Source organism: Ambystoma mexicanum, chromosome 8 (genome assembly GCF_040938575.1).
Source record: "Ambystoma mexicanum isolate Mex_15411 chromosome 8, UKY_AmexF1_1, whole genome shotgun sequence".
Lineage (NCBI taxonomy): Eukaryota > Metazoa > Chordata > Amphibia > Caudata > Ambystomatidae > Ambystoma > Ambystoma mexicanum.
Window position 1 is genome coordinate 495,142,615 of NC_090929.1, and position 26,065 is coordinate 495,168,679.

A 26,065-nucleotide genomic window follows, 5' to 3' on the forward strand; every position below is an offset into this window, starting at 1 on the left:
CACCCAAGAAAGGGGGGAGGACCCAGAGGTTGGGAACAGTCCCCCAGCACCAGGCATCGTCATACAAGAGAATTCACACCAGAGGGCCCCACATTACCGAAAACCCCAAAGGAGTGGACCCTGCACACTGGCGAACGGAACACATGACACGTTAGAAACTCCGGGACCGGAATGGAGGTGAGGCTGATGATAGCAGAGGGAACACAACGAAAGGTAAAATCAGAGAAAGGACTGAACAAGTCCGGGCGGAGAGGGGAGGGGATTGGGGGAATCTTTTAATTCTTAACAAGCCCAGGAATGCCCTGGCGATTGGAACACCGGGTGAACCAAGGGACCCATCGCTCCGGGGGGAACCCGGAGAAGGCGCAGAGACTCCTTGTTCCCACCACCACGAGGGAAGGGGGGAGTAAAACCAGGGGAGTCGCAATCCTACTAAACACCAACCTGCCATTCAAGAAAAAGTCTGTATATAGGGACCCAGAGGGCAGATTTCTTCTACTCAAAGGGACCCCGCACGAACAAACATACACCCTAATAGTACTATACGGGCCAAATGACAGGCCAGACATCATTTTAGGCGAAAATCTGCGAAACCTGGGTAGCCGATGCGAGGGACAAATCATTATAGGGGGAGACTTTAACTGCATAATGGACCCCACTCTTGCTAAGACCCTCCCTCATACAGTGGCAGGCGGCAGGAACAGACAAGCATTAGGTAAACTGTTTAGAGACCTAGGGGTAATAGAAACCTGGAGATTCTTTCACAGCACAGAAAGGGAATTCACCCATTACTCACCGGTACACAGGGGCTACTCGAGGATAGACATGATCCTGACCTCTTCCACACTCGTCCCGCAAATTGAAGAGGTGCAAATAGGAGTACAATACCTCACAGACCACGCCCAGTTATCCTAAAAATGGCCCCGATAAAAAAGAGAGACCGCGCCCTCACAGAACCTGGAAATTGAACGAGATCATACTCAGAGACATCGCCCTTAGAGCCCACATGGAAGCAGCGCTGAACAACTACTTTCGGGACAATACTAAAGGGGAATCAAACTAGGGGGTAATATGGGACGCAGGGAAAGCAGTCATGAGGGGTGAGTTCATATCACAAACCGCAGCATACACGCGGGAAAGAAAGCTTATCAAACAGAAACTGGAGCTAGAACTGAAGGAGGCGGAAACACAACACAAGGCCAAGCAAACACACAAAACAGTGAGGAACCTCCGAAAAGTGAGAGCCCAATTAGAAACCCACATGGCAGAACACACCGCACAATCCATACTACGCACTAAACAATCCTACTACGCACACGGTGGCAAAGCCAACAGTTTCCTAGCAGCTAAACTTAATAAACAAAAAACCCGAAATTACATAGTCAGTCTCAAGAATCCTAAAGGGGGGGGGGGGGCAAGTACATTGGAAGAGGCAAAATTAAATATCATGGAAGAATTCCATCGAGACCTCCTAGGAAAAGAGGACCTATCCCCGCAGCTTCAAATAGACTATATGGCCAAAATAACCCTCCCATAGATATCAGAAGACGACAATCTAAATCTCCAAGCCCCCATAACAACCGAAGAAATAAGCGATGCCATAACACACCTTCCACATAATAAAACACCTGGGCCAGACGGATTCGGGAATGGGTATTTCAAAACCTTCAGGAACCAGCTGCTGGGGCCGTTAACGAACCTTTTCAATTACATTAGGGAAACCGGGACAATTTCACCAGACATGGGCAAATCAACCACAGTTCTCATCTTGAAGCCAGGGAGAGACCCCACAGATTGCACAAGTTATAGGCCAATATCATTACTCAATAGCGACGCCAGGTTATACGCAGAGATCCTGGCAAACAGGCTAGCAAGGGTCCTACCCCGTATAATTCACGAAGACCAAGCGGGATTCATCATAGGTAGACACACGCAGGACAACATTAGGCGGGCGGTGGATGTCATAGACATAGGGAACAAAACAGAAATTCTCTGTAGCGGCCTTGGACGCACGCAGGGCCTTCGATAGCCTAGACTGGGCATACCTGGAGTTAACCCTGAAGAAATACGGTTGTGACCCCACCTTCACAAGGATGGTCCTGGCAAACTCCCCTCAACACATTCATAATCAACGGCAAACCCACCACAAATATACAAATCCGTAGAGGTACACGGCAGGGCTGCCCATTGTCCCCCCTCATATTCGCAATGGCTATGGAGCCAGTAGCGCAAACCATAAGACAGGACAGAGACATAAAAGGGGTACTAGCAGGGGGGGTAGAAAAAGTCGCCCTATACGCAGATGATATCCTCCTGTTCCTAAGGGACACTGCCGAGTCACTACCTAAGGCCCTAGGGATTCTCCAGGAATTCGCTAAAGCATGAAGGTTCACCATTAACTATACAAAATCAAAAGCCCTTAACATAACTGAAGAAGAAACGATACCCCTAAGAATGTCAGCCCAGTACCCACTGATCTGGGAGCCTAAGGCCATAGACTATCTAGGAATCCACCTAACACGGGAATACAAACACTTATACGGGGAAAACATAGTCCCACTGTGGAAACAACTAAAGGAGGAACTTGTGAGATGGGGTGCCCAAGAACTCTCATGGTTCGTGCGCATCATCGCACTCAAGATGACCCTCCTGCCTCACCTCCTCTATGTCATTAGCGCTCTTCCGATAGAAATCCCCCTCCAAATGTGTACAAAGCTACAGAAGGATCTGGTGACCTTCGTATGGAACGGGAAAAAGCCCAGGATACAGAAAAACCAGACCCTTACTGGGAAGGCTAGGACTCCCTGATATCGAAAGATACGCTCTGGCATCCCGGATAGCCCCCATGCTGGCATGGATGGGAGGAAACCTTCACAAGGGATGGGTGGGAATAGAACAGGGAGAAACTAATATCCCTATCGGGACCTTACATGCCCTACGGACTGGGGCCAGAGAGGCGGAGGGACAACTACTGGAATCCACCCGCTCCTCACTAAAAACATGGGATACAGCACTTAGAAAACATCACATAACCCCCGGATTGGGACCCTTCACACCGATGGCACACAACCAAGACTTCACCCCGGGGAGACGAGACACTTATTGGGCAAATTGAGGGCGAACACACCCGATCTTTCTAAAAGATCTCTACCATGAAGGAGCCCTATTGCAATTTGAGGAGTGCAAGTGGAGATTCGGCATAGGGGAAAGGGAAAGATTCAAGTACATACAAGTCAGGCACTGGATCTCCCAGGGAGGGGTAAAAAAGGCGGCCACTAGGACTCCCACAGGCCTCAAACTCACCCTACAGGAAGGCCAGACCTACAAAGCAATAACGCGGATATAGAAGCTCCTAGACAGTGCCCAAATGGAGGACCGAATATCTTACAGAGATAACTGGGAGAAGCACCTGGGGACCCCTATCACGGAGGAAGAATGGGGTCAGATTTGGAAAAGGGCCCAGAAAGCATCCAAATGTACCACGATCAGAGAGACATCATATAAAGTATATACAAGATGGTACCTGACCCCACACAGACTAAACAAAATGAACCCAGCCTATCCCCCTAACTGTTGGAGACAGTGCGGCAACCGTGGGAACCTATACCACATGTGGTGGACCTGCCCCAAGGCCGAAATATATTGGAAAGAGATACTGGGACACAAGGGAAATCACGGTGAAACAACTCCCATACGATCCAAAGGTAATTCTCTTGGGGACCGCAGTGGAAGGCGTTTACGCAGAGACAGGCAATAATGCTACCTTGATTACTCAACTGCTAAACGCGGCAAAAATAACTTTGGCCCAAGGATGGAAAAATCCCGAAGGACCAGTGGTCGCGTGGTGGTGGGTCAAAATATGGCACGTACTGGCAATGGAGAAAGTAGGGGCCTTAAATGACAACAAATACCTGAAATTCAGGGAAGTGTGGGACACGTTCATAGACTATGTCACAGACAGGGAAGCCTACTTTCATAGACCTAACCTGCTGAGATCGATTTTAAACTAAAGCCCCTTGGCAAGGGGAAACTCGGAAGGGCCCACACCACCTACCAACACAGGCAGACAAGGCCCGAACCGTAACAGCACAATCCAACGGTGGATAACTGCGGAACCAGCCCAGTCTTTTGGGGGGGGGGGGGTTGAGAGGGGAAACATGTTGAAGTTCAAAAGAGGAGGGGGTGTGGGGGGGTTATAAATGTTAAAACTCATGGACGCACTACAGGTTTGAAAACGAACCGGAGGGAGGGAGGGAGGGAGGGAAGGGGGAAAAGTACAATATTAAGACTTAAGTATACCACTCCTCACTTGAATGTCTAAGTATGAATCCATGAGAAGAAAATAAAGTTGGTAAAAAAAACAAGAAAACACAGCTACTGCAAGTCTCAACTGAGAAGAGCAAGCTACAGACAATGAGGGAAGTATCGCAAAGTCAGAACAGTACCTTTGGTTAGAAGAGGGTCCAGCTGGCTTCTGTCTGGTTGCAGCGATGCAGATCCTTTGTTCCTGGGCCTCCATCATGGGGACAAGAGGGACGACGTCTGGGGACTCCTGCAGTAGCAATTCGATGGCCAGCGGCAGCTACAGGCTCTTTTCAGGCCAGCAGCACTTCACGGTTTCAGTGCTCGGTAAACAACACCACTGAGGATCTTGAACACTGGTTGGGTTTCCTTTATCCTCAAGTCCTGCACTTTGGTGAGGGTACTCCATCTCTGGTCGTCCTGCTTCTGGAGGGTCCTGCTGAGCTTCCTGGGAGGATTTGGCCAGTTTACAGACGTTGCACTCCACTACGGATTTCTCAACCCCTGGCACTCGGTTCCTGCAGCAGCAAAGAAGTTAGCCAGTAGGGGGGAAGGTCCTCCTCCAGCAAAGTTTGTTTCGGGTTAGTTGGTCCCACTAACCCAAGGGAAGAAGTTGTCCCTTCTGGAGCTTCTTTTGTAGATCAGAAAAAAGAGGTTCAACACAGCAGCAGGGCTTCACCAGGCAGTTCAACGGTCCAGGAGGATGCAAGCAAGCTTTGGGGTTTCTTCATCAGGCTCTTCCCAGTGGTTGACTCTCCCTCCAGTCCCAAAACCCTTGCCTTTTAAGCAGGTTTGTCCCACTCATACACAGCCTAGCTGTCACTCAAACAGCAGTGTGGCTGTCCTCCAAGGACAGTGTTAATCACGATTGTGTGCAGTATCCTTTGGAAGACTACAGCAACCTTGACCTCCTGGCAATAAGAACCCATACTTTGGTATACGTGTGTACTACACCGGTTGGTAGTGTGGCTGAGCAGCCTGGCTTATCTCAAGAGGGGTCAATGTGAGCAGTAGGGTTGTAACAGTTTCACAGTGACAGTTATTCAAATAAACACTTACACTCAAGGTTTCTTGATTAAACAAGGATTAATTTATTTAACAGTTATATAAGCCTTCTTCAGAAGGGAGCAAAACATGTAACAATTATAATACAGTTCAAAACACACTCTTCTTTTCTCCAAATAAGATGATACCCATTGGGGATGGCACACAGACGCTTCTTACACCCTCAGGTGACTTAAATAGCTAGGACAGTGTAGACATTAATTTATCACTTGTACATTTAGAGCAATACTGAGTTTGGTGCAAAGGTTAGATTGGGTAATAAAACAAAGGTTAACAAATAATTCATAAACAGGTAAGTACTTTAAAAACCTTCCAATGTCAAGTAAATGTCACCCTCTCCTGGGGGAAAGTAAAGGCACAGTCAGGAGAAAGAAGAGTCTCTCAGGGAGCCAGGACAGCCAATGTTAGTTGAGCAAAGTCTAGGGAGGCTGAAGATCTTCTTTGCAGGTAAGTAAAAGTCTTGCACAATGTTTTTAGAAAGGTTTGTAGAAATGAGATTCACTTGAAGGGCCACAAACTGGGAGGCTTGCGAGGGGCAGAGCTGTAAGCCACTCTGCAAGGGCAACCAAGACAAGTCTCAACTGAGAGCAAGTAAGGCTACATAATAAGAGGTAAGTCTTATTAGGTTTACAGTACCTTTGGTTAGTAGAAATGGTTCCAGCTGGCTTCTGTTTCTGTACATCTCTGCAGATCCTGGTGTTCCTGGGCCTCAGTCGTGGGGACAAGAGGGAGGACGTCTGGGGACTCCTGCACTGCAATGGGAAGGTCGGCGCCAGCAAAGGACAAACTTCAATTCAGCTGCACTTTGCTGTTTAAGCTCCTCGCGTCGGACAGCAAATGGCAACACAGCGGTTCTCGGACACCACTTTAGACTTTCCTCGCATCTGGGGACCAGCACTCTGAGGTGGCTCACGCTTGGTCAGTCCTGCTTCCGGGAAATCCGGAGGATCTTCCTGGCACTCAGGTCCGACTTAAAAGCGATCCACTCAGTTTGGTGTTCCACTCCCTGGCACTTCGGTTCCAGCAGCAGTGGAAGTACAGCCAGCTCTGAGAGGATGTCCAAACAAGTTCACTTTGGAGTTGATTGGTCCCACCAACCCAAGGGGAGACGTTGTCCTTTGCAGGGCTTCTCTAGTCTAAACAAATTTGTAGCTTCAGCACAGCAGCAGGGCTTCACTGGGCAAATCAACGGTCAAGGAGTTGCAGAAGGCGTCTCTTCCAAGTTCTTTGGATTCCTTTGTCCAGTGGTCGACTCTGGCCTCCAAACCAAAAAGCATTGCCTTGTATGCAGGTTTCTCCCATTCATACCAGCCTAGCTGTCAATCAAACAGCAGGGTGACAGTCCTTCCAGGACAGCCAGCCGGCCAATCATCTTTGGGTGCATTCCTGTAACCAAGGGGATTAAACACAGGATGTTTCGGGAACCTCCCTCACTTCCTGCCCCTACCTGACTTACTGGAGCCAGAGGCGGGCTTCACTCTTGAATCCCACCAAAGGCAAAACAAACAAAGGGACCAAACCTGGTTTGGCGTGCAGAGTAAATCTCAAGAAGGACCTTTGACAAGAAATGGCGAAAAAAGACGACCGGGGGCTTTTTGACAAAATGGGCTACCACAGTTGCCTTACTGCAGCTGCGAACGCAGCTCGCGGTAAAAACAAACACAATGGTAGTCAAAAGTAAATCACTGCCACCAGCCATCAAATGTAGAAAGGGTAAAACAAAAATCTTACATGAGAAACTAAACAAAGGGGATACTAAGTAACCCCTCCACCACCCTATGGTAAGATAGTGTGCGACGGGTCTAGAAAGTTACAAAATGTAATTAACGTCAATTTCACTTCACTGCGGAAAAGGCCGTCTCCGTATCCGCCTTGATGGCCTGCAGGGACTCAAAGACATGTCCAAAATCTTCGCCTGGACATCCTACCGGAAATTCGTGGCCTTCATCCAGCCTTGTTGACAAAGGCAGACACACTGGCCTTGATCTGCCGGAATCCTGTGTCTGTGATGTCAAACACCACTGTAATGGAGTGATCAGACGCTACTTCCCCCCCTTGGAAAAGAGCGATTGCCTCCATCCTCTTATTGTCGGGGAGGCACTCCAGAATAGGCCCCAGCTCGTACCACAGCTCCCTGTCATACATGGATAAGATTGCCAGTGCGTTGGCCACCTTGATAGTGGACGCTGCGGTGTAAATCACCTTCCTTCCCATGGCGTCCATCTTACCCTCGCTGTGCGGAGGGAACGAAGATGACGGGTTAGCCGACCGTTTCCTTGCTGCCGCCGATACCACCGAATCCAGCGATGGTTGCAAACTCAGGCACTTAGAAGTAGAGCCAGGCGCCAGATTCTTCTTCTCCAGCCTATCCCTTTTGGCCGGAGCCGTGCAAGGGTTTTTCATGAGGGCCAGGCCCTCTTCCGACACGTTTAGAAGTGGCACCACCATGATTTGTCTTCCTCTTGGTCTTGCGCATCTGGTACAAGAAAACCTCCTGCCTGGTTTCTTTGGGCCCAAGCTGAAATAGCTTGGAGGCTCTGGCAATCATGGAGTGGAAAAACCCGACCTCGTCCAGTGGGGACGCCCTAGGTGGCACATCCAAATGCAGAGACTAGCCGTCTGCTGCAACGGTATCCTCCTTCTCCATAGTCGTGGCTGTATCCGTCCCTGTACCAGTACCAGTGTCTGAGTATGCTGGAGGAGAAGGGGCCCGACACGGATGTGGAGACAGAAATGGGGCATCAAATGATGCATCCTCTTTGTTGGAGGCTGAACGAGGGCCTGGGGGCCCACCGGGGCCGGTGGCATCCTCTTCTGGATCTCTGACATCAAGGTGTGAAGGGTCAACAGAATGTCCAGAGACACATCCCGCAGCTGAGCTGGTGGTATTGGAAAACTAGGCCCTGCACACTCGTCGTCAGCTTCCACGTCCTCGTGGACCATATATAAGGACTCTTGATCCTCGTCGTCCGGGGGCTGGGCCAGTTTCCCTCCCGCCCCCCCTTCTGGCGTGCCAGCAGACATTGTGGCGGTGTCACGCCTTGGAGGCAGGGATACTTTTTGTGCTGCGGGGGCTACCTTCACAGGGTCAGCTCGCTTAGCCGTCCTGATAGCAGCTGCCACCAACTTTATCGTCGACAAAGTCTTATCCTGTGCCGATTGGAACTGCTTGGGATTTTTGGCCTTCTCCGTCCGTGGCTTCTCTAACTTTTCCGAGCAGTTTAGCCGTGTTAGAATTATTTTTCGAGGAGGAGCTTGATTGCCAGCTGGCATGGAGGTGGAGGGTGTCGTCGATCACGCCCTGTCCACCTTGGGACCCGCTTCCACGGCAAACCCGGTGGACTCAATTGCGGTTCTTGGCCTTGTCTTGGCCACCCACGGATGAGGTTCCCACAAAGAACTTAGAAAAACGATCCGTGAACTGACAGGTACTGCGTGAGGCATGACCCTGCTCGGAGCACGGGACAGAGGCCTTCGCGTTAAGCCACGCCGCCAGTTGACTGTGCCTTTCCCTAGTCATCTACTTGGAGAACCTGAGGCATATAACGCACTCCACCTCCTTATGGTCTGGGTGCAGGCAGTAGAGGCATTGCAGGTGCTTGTCTTCCACAAACACATTCCATAGCCCGCACTTGGCGCAGGGCTTGAAGAGGGACCTTCCCTCCTCCTACGTCAAGGTCGGAGGACGCGAAGTAGACCCGATGGCCTTCTGGAATCTTCAACAAGGTTTGCCCTTGAGGGGCGCTGCAATTCACCGTCAACAGATCCCCACTGTCGGCAGATGGAGAAAAGAGCACACAGGCTCTTTTGGAACAAAAATAGAACCTTAGTCCATCAAAAACACAAAAAACGTAGAAGTAGTTTGCAGAGTGTTAGGGAGAAATTTCCTTTCGGTGCTACATCCCTTCAACCTTAGAGATCCCCAGCTCTTTTTTTGGACTTGTGACTTTTTACTCCTGAGTGGGACTTTTTTCCCACGCGTGTATTTTTCCTGACTGGGATTTTTGTGATTTTCTGTTTTATGGAGTTTGACAAACTCCATAGGCATCTGCTTTTTGCTCTGCTCTCTCCCTACTCTTCTTCAAACATCAATGGAGGCACCCGCTGGGAGGTCCTTCTTGCCGTCTACTCGACCTCCAGGGTCATCATGAATGTATCGAAATGGTACCATCTTGGTACAAGGGTTTCAACCCAACCTCCTTTTTGATAGGCTCCTCCATCGCTGTATCAACGTTCCACCTGCCTCCTCACTGGGTTCCTTGCCAACTGCATTTAAGGCCTCCCTGGCTCGCTTGTCTGCAAGGCACACCTTGGCTACCTTGCCCCCCACCTAATCACACTGCCTCTCTTACCATGGTGTCTTTGTCACTTCTACCATCCTGGTTCCCTTGCCCACACTCGGCACAGACAACCTCATCAGCCTGTCCCACAGCGGTGCCTTTGCCACCCACTGCCGATGCATATGGGGCTCCTTTGCCCCCTGTGGCAACTCCATTCACTGGCTCACTTGCCATCTACCACTGTCCTGGCTCCCTTGCCTGCACTCCCTTCGGCCCCTCTGCCTTCTCTTGCCTCTTTCAGGCGCCTGCGCCGCTTTCCTCCATACTGTATGGGCGTCCCTTCCAAGTAACCCTTTTCACCAGAAAAAACCTTCCCCATTAAATTTAGAGGCGCGCGGGGGTGTGGCCCAGGGAGCATGCACTGCCCTGACTTCGCCCTCCAGCGCCACACTTCAGTCCCCGTTGACGCGTCGAAAAATAGATTTAACATTGCCTAATGACACCAGTATTAGGGGGGAGTTTAGTGGGACGTATGGAGAAAAGGGGGGCTATGGACTAAGAGTACGTTAGTCACTACAGTGAGTAATTTATAATTAATCTCACGTCCCGTCCCCTTTCCTCCATACTGTATGGGCGATTACAACTGACTGTAGCCCCAGGGTGGAGAGGAGACCCTCCTTAAGCAAATAGGTAACGAAGAACCCCCTGTCCGAAAGCCGCATCGGACCTAGAGCCGGCATCCAAACAGTAATGCTTGCAGATAGCCAAGGGAGAGGCCCAAGTGGCCGCACTGCTCATGACTTGCCAAGGGACATGGCGTTGGAATGCGATGGCCGTTGCCTTGGCCCTGACTGCGTGGGCATGCATGTTGGCCGGAAGCGGCTTGTGCTGGCCCTCATACGCTTCCTTGATGGCAGAGACCATCCAGCGGGATACGAAAGCCTAGGAGGCCTGATAGCCTGATCTTGCGCCTCCGAAAGGGGTAAGGAGAGGTTGAGAGTGGAAAGGTCTAGCACAACTCTCAGGACCGCTTGGTTCTTTTTTTGAATGGCAAAAATCCTGGAGTAAAAGCCAAATCCTCGCTGGGAGGCTGTGATTTCCTCCACTGTCTGGCTCTCTACCAGCGACTGGATCTCCGCCAAAAGAGTTGCTGTCTCAAACTGTGGGAGGGGAGGAGAGGCTGGGACAGGGAGGCAGTACCCCGTGGATATGAGAGGATCCAGGGGTCCGTGAAATTCTGGCACCAGAAATGTGCATGGAGAGCAAGCCTGCCCCCCACCAGAGACACATGGACTCGAAGGGGCGTGCCATGCCTTCTTTCATTCAGAGGCTGTTGCGGAAAAGGGGGACTTGAAAAAGCCCTTACTCTCCCCCCTCTACTCCACCAACCTTTTTGTTGCTTGCGCCGGCTCTGAGACGGCAAGCGGCCCGGCTGCCTGGATCTACGCTCCAGGAAGCCTTGGAACCATCCGTACGTACGACCCCTATCGGAGCACTGCTGAGATTGGGTGTACGATTTGGGTGTGGTCTTTGTCAAGATGGATAAAGACTTGGCCGTTTGTGAGCTTTTTTTTCTTTTTGCCTAGCTCTTCGTCCGTGGATGAGTGGAAAAGGCCACTCCCCCTCCATCCCCCCCCCCCCCTCGAACGGTAGATCTAATATGCGTTCCTGGACATCCAGGTTGAACTTTGTTGCCCGGAGCCAGGCTGTCCTTCTCATGTCCGTGGCGATACAGATGGCACGGCCAGAGGTGTCAATATGGGCCTCTGTGGATTCCATGAGACCATGCGCCACAAGCTTAGCCTCGGCTAGCCCCGCCTTAAAGCGTGATTGGCTCTTGGTAGGGAGTTCCGGAAGAAAGTCCGCAATTTCCTGCCATGATCTTTGTTTGGTGGCAGCTAACATGACATCTGCGTTGGCCTGAAAAAGATGCAAGGACGCATTGGAATAGACTTTCTTGCTGTACGCCCCCAAGATCTTCTACTTGCCTAGCAGCGCCGCAGAGGAAGCAGCTGAGGATGACTGAGGCTTGAAGTATAGTGATGCTGCAGCGATCACCGAGGAGTGTGGCTGAGGATGGCCCGAGAGCAAGAGTGGATCCCACTCCATCTGCCTGTACTTGGCGTCCAGGCGTCGATTGACCGGCTGGGCTGAGTGGGGTTTGAGCCAGCCCTTCTTGGCCAGGGACACTACATCGGTCTGCAGAGGAATCCCTGATTTGGCAAAGGGGGGTTGTGTGAGGACTTCCACCAGAACCCCCTCTGCCGGCTGCTCGACCTCAGGTTGGGGTAGGCCCAGATACTCATCCAGCACAGGATGACGTTTGTGGAAGGCCCTGGCTAAGGATGGCGCATCCGGATCCTCCTCCTCAGCCGTATCCTGTAGATCTGGGGGAATCCTGTGGAGGAGGAGGAGGAGTAGTAGGAGTAGTTGGCGCCGGAGGCTGGGTTACAGGGACCGTGCTCGGAGGCTGAGGAGGTGGCGGAGGCTGGTATGGAGCCGCCTGAGGAGTCGGCTGGGGAGCCGGAGGAGGCGGCTGCGCCAGGGCCTGGGGCGCCGGAGTAGTCTGTGGTGTTGCTAGCATTGAGGGAAGGACTTCCCTGATGCCGTCTTTGAGGGTAACCCCCATCCGAGGGGACTTCATGAGGCAGAGGAACCTCTCGAAGAAGACCTCTTCACTGACCGAGGCGGTGGCAGGGGGTGCTGATGGGTTAGCGGGGAGCTGCTGGAGCCGCTGCATCCCCTGCCCATATGGACGCAAAGGAAAGCTGCCCTGTTCAAAAGAGGGGTAGGCTGTAGGCCACATACCTGGTTGAGGCCAGTCCCACCTGGACACTCGTTCTTCGCCGAACTCCTGGAATGGAGTCAGACGGGTGCCTCTGTCTGGCGCGGCAGCCATTTTGTCGAGCTGCCTGCCACGTGCCAAGACGTGCCTTGTCCAAGACTCTTGCGTGTGGATCACAAGCCCTACCCTGCTCCTCGGGCCTAGACCCGGTAGGTGTGGCACCCTCGATCCGGGGATCGGTAGAGCTGCGTTTAGGTGCCCCATTGGACGTATTGCCAGTATTAGGGCATAGCCCCTCGGCCATGGTGCCGGTACAAGTTTGGAGCCCCTCGGGTGAAGACCCGGTAAAAGAACCTTCCGGTCCCGCAACACTGTCACCGGGAGGATCAGAGGATCCCTCGGTCCGGAGGCCGGTAGTTGCAGCAGCCTCGGTGCACATGCTGGTAGAAGGACCTGACCAGTCCCTGCCGCGCGGGAGAGTCCCTGGGAAGGAGTCTCCCTTACGGGGTGTGATGGGGAATATCTGCCCTACCTTGGTTCGATGTTTCACAAAGTTCTTGAGGTCCTCTGGAGGAGACTTCTGGAAGAGCTCCCTCCACCTGCCTAGTCTGTTTTTCAGCGCTTTCGAAGACAGCGAGCCGTGGTCTGTGCCAAGGCAACGTAGGCAGAGGGCGTGGGGGTCTGAAGTTGGGAAGAGCCTGTTGCTCCTGGACACCTGCTGAACCCTGTAGAAGTCGACGCCTGAGGACCGAGTACCTGAATTACAAAAAGACAAAAAAGAAGACCAAGAGAAGAAGTATCCGTGCATGGCCAAAGCCAAACCCAGGAGCGCTGGTGAATTTGGCCCGTTCCCGTCGACGCAGGAAAGGGGACTGAGGTGTGGCGCTGGAGGGCGGAGTCCGGGCAGTGCATGCTCCCTGGGCCGCGCCACTAGATTTTATGGGGGAAGAAGGTTTTTTCTGGTGAAAAAGGTTCAGTCTCCAGTCCCTTGGAAGGAACACCCATTCAGTATGGAGGAAAGGGGACGTGACGTTAGAGTATGGCAATCTGTTCGACGTTGCCACGCTTAACTCGCGCTCCACAGTCGAGCACTCCTGCGACATCTGCCACCACCTGGAACACCTGGACCTTTATGTTCTTGCTCGCACTGAGACCTGGTTTGAGGACAGCTCTGTCTTTGAGTTTTGACACTCTTCTCCCTGAAGGCTACAAGATCCTCTCTGAACCCAGGCTCAACAGGCCAGGAGGGAGAGTTGTCCTTATCTTTCCAAAGTGGATGCCTGTTTCCACCATTCCCACTCAGGCCTAACACTCTTTCGAAAGCCTTGTCTGCAGGCTCTTTCTCTCTCCTCTCTTACACTGGCCACCTATCGGCCGCCGGGCATGTCCACCCTCTTCCTCACGGAATGGGCTGACCTGGCATTTTCTCTCCTTTCATCCTCCTCCCAACTCCTGCTGCTGGGGAATCTCAACATCAGTTTTGACTCTCCCAACTCTTCAGGAGCTTTCTTCAACTCATGCAACTCGCTCGCTCTCTCCATTCTAACCTCTGGTCCAACGCACAGTGCTGGCCACACCTTAGACGCTCTTTTCTCCATGGACATCCCTCTCTCTATCCCTCTCCCCACTCTCATGGACTGATCACTCCTCTCACTTGAAGATTTCCTCTCCTTCAGCACTGACACCCTGCCACCCACCTTCGAGGTCATCCAACCCATGAAAAAAGTGTTGTCGCTGCCTTTGCCACCACCTACTCTTTTCCTCCTACTCTTGCGGCTGACTCCCACCCTGACACAGCCCTCTCTAACTTTCACCTTTCCATTTCCAATACACTCAACATTCTTGCTGCCGCCATGAGGGTATGACTGAAGCCTGCCAAAAAAGTAGAACTCCTGGTATGACTCTGACCTGGCTGACCTTAAACAGAAGTGCAGGGCAGCGGAACGGAAATGGGGATCTTCAGGTGCACCCTCTGACGGAAATGGGGATCTTCAGGTGCACCCTCTGACAAACTGGCCTGCCGCCTTCTGCAAAGACAATATAGACTCTGCATCCGGTGCAACAAAAGTGTCTATATTCAAGCCCACCTCTACAAAACAGCCAACAACATGGCCAAACTTTTCAAAGTCTGTAAGGAACTGGTCAACCCTACTGCAGCCTCATCCTCTAGTGCACCCACCCAGACCCTCTGTGGGGCCCTGGCTACACACTTCACCACCAAAGCACAGGACATTTTGTCCTCTCTCCTCCGCACCCACTCATGCACCATCCTCTCTTGGGCCGCCCCCACCACGCCGCCTCTCCTAACCTCCATTGCCCCCGTCACACCTGAGGAGGTCTCTAGACAAGTCCGGTCTATGAAAGCTTCTTCAAAACAGGTGGGACTCTTGCCCTACCAAACCAAGGACACCATAGACTCTAGCTCCAGCCTTGGCAGACCTCTGCAACCTCTCCTTCACCACTGGACTTTTCCCCACTTCCCTCAAGCATTCTCTTGTGCACCCTCTGTTCAAAAAACCCTCTGCCGACCCTACTATTCCGGCAAATTATCGTCCGATCGCCACCACTCCGTTCCTGGGCAAACTCCTGGGGAAAATAGCCATTTCTCAGTTTACCATCCACACTGAATCTGTTGGATGCCTCCATGACCATCAGTCTGGCTTTAGAGCATCCAGAGGCATGGAAACTGCTCTTCTGAAAACCTGTTAAGACCTGCTTTCAAACCTCGACTAACCCTCCCCTCTGTCCTCATTCTTTTTGGCCTCTCCTCTGCGTTCGATACGGTAAACCACAACATCCTGATCTCCCGTCTCTGTGATACCCTGGGTATCACTGATCATGTCCTGGTGCGACAAGCATCCTCTCTCTATGACCGTCCTTCTCAGGTGGAACCTGGGTCCTTTCTCTCAGCTTTCACTCCACTTGTGGTGTCCCCCAGGGATCTAATCTATCCCCCTGTTTTTTTCAACGGTCTGCATGGCCCCTTTGGCCCACAAGATCTCTGCTTTCGCCTCCAACTTTGTGTTCTGCAGATGACGCACAGCTCTCCTTCAGGCTTCCCTCGGCCTCTTCCTACTTCGCTCATTCCTGACTGGCTGTCTGTAATTAAGTCTTGGTGTGCTGCTAATGATCTCTGCCTTAATGCCATAAGACCGATAATCCTCATTGGGACCCCTGCTCCCGCTTTCACTCTGGCCAGCCACCCTTGGTCCTGCGCAATCACCCAATAGTGAGGCAACAAATCTGGGGGCCATAATCGACTCTACTCTCTCCTTCTCTTCTCACATCTCAGACATGTCCAAAATGTCCCACTACCAGCTGCACCTCCTCAGAGGTATTGTACATTTTCTCACCTTCCCACAGAGGCTCACTGTCTCCAGAGCCCTGGTTCTCTCCAGACTGGACTACTGCAACCGTCTTTTTCTCAATATGTATACTTCTACTCTCCGACCGCTTCAACTTATCCAGAACAGAACCGCAAGACTAATCCTTGGCCTCAAGCACAGGGACTGCATCTCTCCGGCGCTGAAATCCCTCCACTGGCTCTACGGCTCTACGTGGCTGCAAGGATCAATTTCAAGTCCCTCTGCGGAGTCCACAAGGCTTTCTGGGGCCAGCGCCCTTAATATCTTCAACGCACTCTTCCTAAATACTCTCCTTCCAGAGCCCTCCGCTCGGCCGCCTTCAACCCTCTGCAGGTGTCTCCCTCTGGAAGAGCCTCCCTTCCTCTCTCCGTCTTGAGCCAGACCTCCTTAAGTTCTGGAAATTCTTCAAGACCTTCCTCTTCTCTTCCTCCTCTCTCCCTCTCCCCTGCTAACCTTCTTTCTCTTCTCTCCTGCTTCCCTCATTCACTCTCTTCCCAACCTGCTCAGTTCGCTGACTGGTTGCCTGGTGCACCTCCAGAGCATCACAGGTCCCAGGCTCCCCCGCCATTCCTGCACTTGCCAGGACTCGGAATATGTTCCACAGCAACCACTCTGCACTTAACACAGGCCCCTGCTGGACTTGGCGCACCTGTCCCCCTCTCATTCCCTCCTACTTCCTATCTGCGTGCTTGCACGCCATTGAATGTACTACGCCTATCAGGTTTGTCTGTCCGGTCCTCCCTCTGTCGCTCCTCCCTAGCTTGGTTGTATTTGAACTACTCATGCATAGGCGCATTGATGACCAGCCTTTTTGTCTCTGTATGTCCTTCTCCCTCTCTCCCCTGCCTCACTCTGTCACGCACTTATACCAGTAAAAATGCCTATGGCCCAGTATGCTTATTATTGTTGTTAGATCATTCTGAATCAAGGCCTAAGAATGACAACGATATCCCCTTGTTCCCTTCCCGCTTTGAAGCACTTCACTTGTGTATACGCGTTTTACAAATAAACAATTATAATAGTGACACAGCACCTGAGGTGCGGTGCCACTGAGAGGTCCCTTGGACTTCTCAGAATGATAAAAAGAATTTCTTGGGTGAACTACCGTTCCCAAGAATAGTAAGATGATCCTGGTCTTACACATTTAGTTAAAATTGTGAACATTAGCGTGCATCACATCTAGATCGGATTGTAAATGTTAGCAAGTGCCACACTTGGATAGAATTGTGAATGATAGATAGCAAGTACCACAATATTTAGAATTGTGAACATTAGCATGCGTCACATCTAGAAAGGATTGTGAATGTCGGCAAGTGCCACATCTAGATAGAATTGTGAATGTTAGCCATTGCCACGTCTAGACTGCATTGGGAATATTACCAACGCCACATTTAGATAGAATTGTGAATGCTAGCTTGCTTCACATCTAGACAGGATTTTGAAGGTGGGCCAGTGCCACATTCGGATATAATTATGAATATTGGCATGTGTTATATATAGACAGGATTGTGAATATTAGCCAGTGCCTGATCTAGATAGAAATGCAGAGATATTCACGCACCACATCTAGCTAGAATGTGTAATTTAGCACATATCACTTCTAGCTAGCGAGGCCATTAACCAACCGACTAACAATATCACCCCTCTGCATACAGCTCTCAAACTCTAACCAAACACAACCACAACAAACCGCACCAACTTCACATCTGAACAACAAAACAAACCACAAATAGCTTGAACAGCACACAACGGATACTGACCGGAAAGCACCCCCAAGCTCAGCGAACGGTGTTAGCCGAACTGAAGCTGCCAACAGCACATTAGTGCTCTCTTGCACTTTTCCCGCTCCTCCCCACTAACTCACCCCCCCACCACCTTTCCTTTCCAGATCCCCAGGGGACCACGCCGGTGGCGATAGTGTGTGGTACAAATATCCTTTAACATTAACGTACCTTTCTTTTTGTGGGACCAGCACACACCATCCTATGTGGAGTGCTGGAGGTTTGGGGGGTTACTTAGTAATTCCATATCCCACTTGCCATGTAACATTTTTTGTTACACTTACATACATTTAAATGGCTGGTGGAAGTGGTTTAGTTTTACTACCAGTGTGCACTTTTACCACATGCTGAACCATCAGCTGCAGTACAGCACCCACGGGTGACCATTTTCCTAAAATGGCCCGGTATCTTTTTTCGTCATTTTCTGTTTGTTAGTTTCTTGTTGGCTTTTACTCTGTTAGTTGAAGTGGTGAGTCCTTTGTGTGTTTTGCTTTTGGCCGGCTTCAGCCCCGAAGCACTCCCAGGCTCCAGTGTGCCTGGAAAGGCAGGAAGTGAGGGAGGGTCCCCAAATTCCCCTGTCCTTTGTCTCTAGGTGTGCCTGAGCGAAACCAGTTCCTACCGGTCAGCTGGCTGTCGTGAAAAGACAGCCACCCTGCTGTGTGATTGACAGCATAGGCTGTGAATGAATGGGAAATTGCATAAAATGCGAGGTCTTTGGGAATAGGGGCAGAGTTGACAACTGGAGAGGAACATCCGAAGACGACGAAGTGACGAGACGCCAGCAGCAACATCCTGGCCAACAAAGTGCCTGATGAAGCCCTGCAGCTGTGCTAACCCAGTTTTCGAATCGACGGGGGAAGACCTGTACGGGACGACTTCCTCCCTTAAGCTTGTGGGACCAACTAGCCACAAGACAAACTATTTTGGCGCATCCCCCGACTTGCCCAATACCCGGGGTTCCTCAACCACCTGCAAGTGCATGGTCTTCCAAAATGCGAATCCAGCCAAATCTTCTTGGGCATCCAGAGGACCGTACAGAAGGAGGTTATCTGCATCCAGAGTCCCCTCACCAGAGTCCAGGACAAAGGGATCAAGAAACCTCTAACCAGAGCAGTGTGTTCTTTGGAATTGAGAAAAAGGCACCAAAACCACAAAGTCGCTGAATCGACAGAAATTCATTGCTGCCGCGTCCCTCTCTCGAGTGCTGCACTGTAGCCTGCCAGACGTCCTCCCTTTTGTCACCATGACCAAGAACAAGGGTCTGCTGCATTGCATCCAGAAGGCATCCAGCTGGAACAACTTCTTCAGTTCAAACGTACTGTGCAGCTTTCGGGTATAATATCTGTTTGCCATTTAGAAGTGCTATTTAACCGTACTGTGAGTTGACCTCAACTCACTTAGACTGGCCTTTCAGCTTGTGCTTCTTGAAAGCAATTCCTCTTGAGTTGCTGTGATTTCTTTTTGAACACTGATCTATTTAAGAACATTTCTAAGAATCAGAGCGTCAGAACTTTGACTTTGTCCATTGACTTTGGCTGTCCTGGCTCCCTAAAGGCCTCCCTTCTGAACCTATTGGCTTTGGCAGTGCTTGTTCTCTTACATGTCTTAAAAGTTGAACACTTTAATGCTGGGATAATAGACTGCCTGCAACCCTTTGGTAGAATCTAACTGTTTTGATAGAATATCAGTCTGTTCTGATCTAACCCTAACCTGTGCCTCCTTAACTCAAAATTGCAAATGTGATTCAAAAGAAGTGTTATACGAACCTCAAATGGAGTTTCCTTTGGGTGCTGGAACATGTGTAACATATGAAAGAATTACTCAGCTGCTTTGTTTACTTTTTGAATTGAACCCTAACTTGGGATTAATGTTAGAGCCAATTATTGCTTTTTAAAAATGCTTTAAATATCTGTGTATAAATAAAATGTGTGAGTGTTTACTTGGATACCTGTATTTACTGATTTCATTTTACAGCTCTACAGCTCACACTACCCATCTTAAGATAAGCCTGGCTGCTCAGTCACACTACCAACTTGTGTAGTACAGGCCTATATTAAAAGGTGGGTTACTGAATACCAAGAGTTGAGTTTTGTGTAGTCCAATACCAGTTGGACTGCACTTATTCTAAACCAACAATCACATGCTCTGATATTGAATAAATATAACTCAACTGAAGAGCAAAAATAGTACGATCCAATGTTCAGCGGTATTTCAGGGTGTAAAAATAGCATGCCAACAGACTACATGCCAGGAGCACATGCATCTCACGAAACCGTTGTTGCTCCAATGAAAAAGCAGTCTGTTCTTACCAACTGGACGCCGGTTTCCATTTTCTTGCTCATCGTCATCCGTCATCTCTTCGTCACTGACTTCTTCTACATACCAAGAGAAGAAAGTCAACCAGTCAGAACTATCCATGGCTCACAGGCAGTTCTGGCTTGAATTATTGCATGCAGTGCTTCTAAGGACAACTGAAAAGTATCAACAGCGTTGTAATCACTGGCCTGGTCTACTAAAGGTTCATTTCCACCCATGCAGGCAGCAGCAGAGTAATCAAGCTGCAAAGTGGCAAAATAATATTGCAACAGAAATTGCTGGGCAACCTAACGACACTCAAAAAGCTGCAGACTGCATATATGGAAATGCAGCTGTTGCCAGTGAATTATCTCTTCTCATCACAGCTTCGATCACAGTTAAAAAATGGACTATCCCCCTTTAATTACTGCCACAATCTCGATTCCATACCTCACTGCGGATTTCTTTTTTTTAGTTGTTCATGCTGCACAAGTAACAGTTGTTTGAAAATTCCTGATTTAGCCTACAATAATTTGTTTTCTCATACAGATAAGACCACCTACAGTAAGCAGCCCATTTGAAACACTTTGAAATCATACCTAATGAGTGCATAAACCACAATTTTCAAAAACGTGATCCATATTAAAAAACAAACCGTATGTTTGACAAAAATGAATGGTATGACCAGTCATCCTTTTTGCAGTAATGCTCTCCATAGACAACTATACTTCAGAAGGATCCTTCTTCCATGTCAATGAATCATGGTTGCTTACATTTTACCACTTTATCCAACCACTTCCTGCTTGAAGGACGCGAAGGGACCACACAACTATTCTATGACAGTAAAATACTTAAGTTTCTCTGAGTTTTAATCTGCAAGACTGTTAAATGGGTTTTACAGAAACACTAATGGGGTAGGATCCTGGTATGCCAACCTTAGTGGACCGCAAAGGTAAAAACACAAGTCTAACGAAAAACTTACTTGAAATTTTGACTGAGACTTAAGGATTACAGGGTAAGAGGTAGTGGAATGTTGTAATATGCAATTGGCAAACGCAGGGTTTTACCTAATGCCTTGTTCACACAGGAAAGTACAAAATATACTTATTTCTTAACCAAAAAATTGCATTAAGATAAGTAAAGCTCCAAAGGAAAGGAAAGACACTATGTACTGTGACGAAGCAGAGGATGTTGTCCATTCGTCCATAGGGTGAGACCTTTCCCATGGGGCCACAGAGGTGCATCCAAAGTACATTGGGGAAGAAATCCCTTAGATTAGGGATGAGTTAGGTAGGATTTTTATTTCTATGCTAAATCTTCCAGACCTGTGAGACCCCCAGAACTTTTAGCTGGACTTGATGTTTCTTTTTCCATGTTCCTGGGTGATTGGGAATCTTTTTCCCCAATCACCGAATCGTTAACTCTTTTTAATGGGTGTTAGGACTGATTTTCTATACGCTGGCCTGGTGCACAGATGTATAGAAGGCCATCCCAGTATTGTAACCTAGTACTGTGACAGGGACAACTCTGGGAGCTGTAGCAAAACCAGTTAAAGGTAGCAAGGTGAGCGATCTAGGCTAAATCTCAAGAGGTGGTGAGCTTGTAAGGGGTCCACAATGAGCACAAACCATGCAGCAGTCAAGTAACACACTTAGACAAACCGGTATAAAAATACTTTACTTATGGCCAAAACACAGTGGAAAATGACTACAAACCAGTAATGTCACTCAATACTAAAAATTAGATACATATGACATGCATTACTTAACGTAATAGCATTTCTGATGATTCTAACTTCTTACAATCACATGCTGTGCATATAGTCCGACAACTAGTGGTAACCGCTGAGTATTGAATCTGGTCTTTCAAGGACTGAAAGGGGGACGTTGACATGGGTGTGCCTCTAACACTATCCCTAACGTGACGTGTAGCCTTTTGACTATCATGAGAGTACAGAAAAGAGAATAGTAGTAAAATGTCCATGTTCCCTCCATCCGAGCGGTGAGGAAGGGTGGGCGCATGTGATTCTAAGCAGATACAATGTTAATGTTAAAGGATATTTGTACGCGCACTATGACCACCAGAGTGGTCACCTGGCGGTTCTGAAAGAGAGGAGGGGGAGGGGTTAGTGGGGAATGAGCTGGAGAAGTGCAAGAGAGCAGTGATGTGCTGTTGGCGGCCTCAACACAGAATTCCGTTGGCTGGGCTTGGGGTGTTATACTGTCAGAGGGCGTCATGTGCTGTTGTGCGGGTCTATGCGTGCTTTGTTGTTGCAGTGTGGTGAAGTTTGTGCGGATTGCTGTGTTGTAAGTTTGTGGTTGGGTTTGGTTAGAATTTGAGAGGTGTATGCAGAGGGTGAAGTGGTTAGTGGGTTGGTTAGTTGGCATGCATGGCTTGAAGTGAGGCGCAAATCTCATGTTTCCAATCAGGTCGGGTGTTAGGGATCTCTGTGTCTATGTCCAGCTCGGGGCTGTATGACACTCACGGTCCCTTTCCCATATGGTATCCGTTCATATGCATACCTTGCCCAGGTTGGGCAACCGGCTGCCTACTTGGCCCCTGTTTGTATGCGTGGCGGGTCGGTGTTAGTGCGTCCCTTGAAGTCTAGCCCAGAAAGCATTCCTAATCTAGTGGGAGAAAGCATTCCTAATCTAGTGGGAAGTTGGCATCAGTAGGCCGGGTTTTACTCCCATGTGTTGAGGCCTGCTCGGCATTCATCTTATCGGTTGCTCATTCAAGTTATCGCTTCTACCCCCTTTGGTGTGTCGAAATGCTAACGCTTGCATTTATGTCCAGGGGCGGCGTCTGCCTGCGTTTACCACTCTCTTTGGTCCATGTCTCTGCCAATATCTATAGCTTAATAAGTGTGGCAAGTGCTAATCTTCATCCAACTTTATAGAGGTATGATCTATTGTAGCATTTATCGAGCAAGTGAAGGTTGTTCGCTGGGAGTTGGCTAGGGACGTTGGATTCTGTCTTTATGGGTGTTGCCTCTCTTGTTGTAGTAAGAGTTTCTTTATTTGGTTGTAGATGTTGTCATTGTCGTCTTAGATTTGTTCGCTGGGAGTTGGCCGGGGACGCTGGATTCTGTCCTTATGCATGTCGTTTGTGTCCTATTAGACATAGTGTTGCCTCTTTTGTAGCAGGAGTTTATTTATTTATTTATTTTTTATGTCATTGTCGTCCTATATTTGTCATCATTTCCAATGTGTTTCTCATTTGTTGTTTTTGGTTTTTCAGTTTGTATCTGTGGTGTTGAAGAGCCAGGTTTTTATTAATTTCCTGAATTGTAGGTGGTCTGTGATGTTTCTTATTTCTTTCGGGATGTTGTTGCAGGTTTTTGCGGCTAAGTGGGAGAATGAGGAACCCCCAAGTTTTTTCTTTAGGTATGGTTTTTCTTCCAGACGATTTCGTTGCTTGATCCGAGGAGCCTCGTTGGCTTGTAGATTATTTACTTTTGTAGGACTTCAGCTCCTTGTCCACTGATTGCCCTGTGTGTTATGCACATTCTTTTGAAGGTGATGCGATGTTTGACTGGGAGCCAGTGCAGTGTTTTTAGGGCTGGAGTGATGTGGTCTCTTCTGGATAGTTTGAGGAGTCGTCTGGCTGCTGCATTTTGGATCCGTTGTAGTTTCCTCAGGAGGTATTCTGGTATTCCGAGATCGAGGCTCTTTGCATAGTCGATGCTTGACATGATTAGGGCGACGATTGTTGAGTGTTTTGTGGGTGAAGGAAAGGTAAGATTCTTCTTGCTGTGTGAATGAGGAAGAAGCATTTCTTGGTTATTGCATTGATTTGTGGTTCTAAGGTTAGGGTATTGTCCATCAGGACTCCCAGATTTGTTACTACCTTAGAAGGAGTTGATGCGGTGTCATGATGCCTACCCCCGGGCATCAGGACCAAGCCCATCAGCTCCAGAAGCAGGCATCCAGACACTTATTAAAACACCAACAGCCCCGGCTGGGGGCTGTTTGGGTTCAGTCCTGGCGCCTTAGGCGCCAGGCTCATCATAGAAATTAGTCCCGGCACCATAGGCGCCAGGCTCAAACTTTACTTACCTGATGCAGACCATGCTGCTAGTGAGTCCAAGCCAACGTGAGGCCTGGATGGGACTATTTTATTACAGGGACTATTTTTTACTCGGGCGTGGTTCTAGGTAACCTCTTACCTGGAACTACTTTGGAGGCTATTTAAACCACGCCCGAACAACAGCACACGCTTTGCGTTATTCTGCATCCAGCAGCGTAACGCTCACCGTGCCTGCAGTCTGCATCCAGTCTTCTGCCATGCCCGCCTCGAATCAGTAGCTCCTAAAACAAAGAGGAAAGAAAAGGACAAAGTTAGAAAACAAACTATTTTCGAATTCCTCACCTGATTCCGGATCCATCTCGCCTCCGGACCTGGAAAGAACATTTCTGTACGCGTCGCATTTCCAGCTGCAGCGCCACGCTATACTCACCAGTCCTCGCAGCATCTTTCGATTCGGTGCAGCCTCCATCATTTCTTCGCCGAACTCCGGCACCTGAGGGACAAAAGAAAACAACAAGGTGAGCCGAGAAAATCAACAAATATAACTCTTATCACCATAGACTTAGCTGATTTACCACCGGAGGCATTATCCCATAACTCTCCACATCTTCATGTGCCGCACCTGCAAAGAGAGAAAACAACACGTTAAACACGTGCAACATTTACCAGACAGCGTCGGGTAATACAGACTCTTACCTGAGCTCCACCAGCTGCTACAAGAGCATCTTCTCACGATCTCAGTTGCAAGACAAGGAAGGAAAGGGGGAAAAGAGTGAAGCATCGGATATATTGAACTCTATGAACTTGATACTTACTGGACCTTGCCAGGAACCTCAGAGTCAATACGCTCCGGAACTCTCCCACGCCTTCAAACCAGTGAAGTAACTGGCATCAACGCGCCCCTGCAATCCATGCAGGATGGAGAGCTCATCTTTCAAGAATATAAGGTGAGATTGCTGAGAGAGAACCTCGGAGGTGATTAGTTGGGAGGACTGTGGGGGGGGGAGGCATCACTTGAATCCATGGTGGCTAAATCCATCTCTCCACTTGCAGGAGAATACTTCTACGGGTCACGCAGACAAGATTAGGAGGGCAAGTCCAGTCCAGTTCTGTCTGCTAGGAAGGATTTAGTCCAGAGTAGTGCTATGTCTGTTATGCCTATGTCTTCTAGTCTTTTGGTTAGGGTGTCATGGCTAACTGTCAAATGCTGTGGAGAGGTCGAGTAGAATCAGGGCTGAGGTTGTGTCAGAGTTTGTTTTTAGGCCGTCCCAGATGGACAATAGTGCTGTTTGTTCCTCTTGTGGGTCTGAAGACTTGTGCTGGGTCCAGTAGGTGGTGTTTTTCTACATGTTCTGTTCTTGTGTTCATTTGTAGACTTAGATTTCCAGGAGTTTTGCTGGGTAGGGAATGTTTGCGATCGGCCTGTAGTTGGAGGTCTTCTACGTCGCCACTTGTGTTTAAGAGTGGTTTGATATATGCTGATTTTAATGTTTTTGGTATGGTTCCTGTTGCTAGTGAGAGGTTTAGCAGGTTTCTGTAATATTCTGATGTTGTTCCTTGTGCAAGGATTGATTTGTAGATGTCAGGCAGGCATCTATCCATGGGAGAACCAGATTTCTTGCTGTGTTTTACCAGCAAGAAAAAAGCCTCTGCCGATATTTCAGGAATGTTTTGGAGTTTGTGTTGTGGTTCTGTGTTAGGTTAGGTTTGTTGGAGGTTGTGGTTAATTGGTCTGTTTTGTAGGATTTGTCGGATGTCATTGATTTTGTTCTTGAAATGGTCTGGCAGGTCGTTGCAGAATTTCTCAGAGGGAGTTGGGGTGTTGCCGCGGCCTGGTGGGTTTCTCATTTCTTTAATGATTTTGAACATTTCTTTTTGTGAGTTTGTTATATTGGTGATTGTCGTCCTAGTGTTTTCTCTTTGCTTTTTGTATATCCTTCTTGTATGCTCGGATTTGTTTCTGTAACTTTTTTCTTCTCTGGGCCGTATTCTTTCCTCCATTCCAGCTCAATTTTCTTGTTGACCTTTTTCATGGTGCTTAGTAGCAGTGTGAACCATTTTGCCATTGCTCTTTTTTTTGATGGGGTGAATGGTTTTTCCGGGATTATTTTTTCGATTGTATTAGCAATCCATTTGTGTAACAGCTCCGCTTTCCCATCTAGG

The 26,065-nt window shown here is 49.2% G+C and overlaps 1 protein-coding gene across 6 annotated transcripts in view; it reads right to left on the bottom strand.

The window, feature by feature from the left end:
- LOC138472139 (cyclin-dependent kinase 11B-like) overlaps positions 1 to 26,065 on the bottom strand; it is a 945,042-nt gene that overhangs the window by 430,005 nt on the left and 488,972 nt on the right. For all 6 annotated transcript variants that reach the window (XM_069610151.1, XM_069610152.1, XM_069610149.1 and 3 more), the window contains one exon: positions 19,888 to 19,953. In XM_069610151.1, the coding sequence (XP_069466252.1) occupies positions 19,888 to 19,953 (66 nt within the window). The remainder of the gene's footprint in view (positions 1 to 19,887; positions 19,954 to 26,065) is intronic.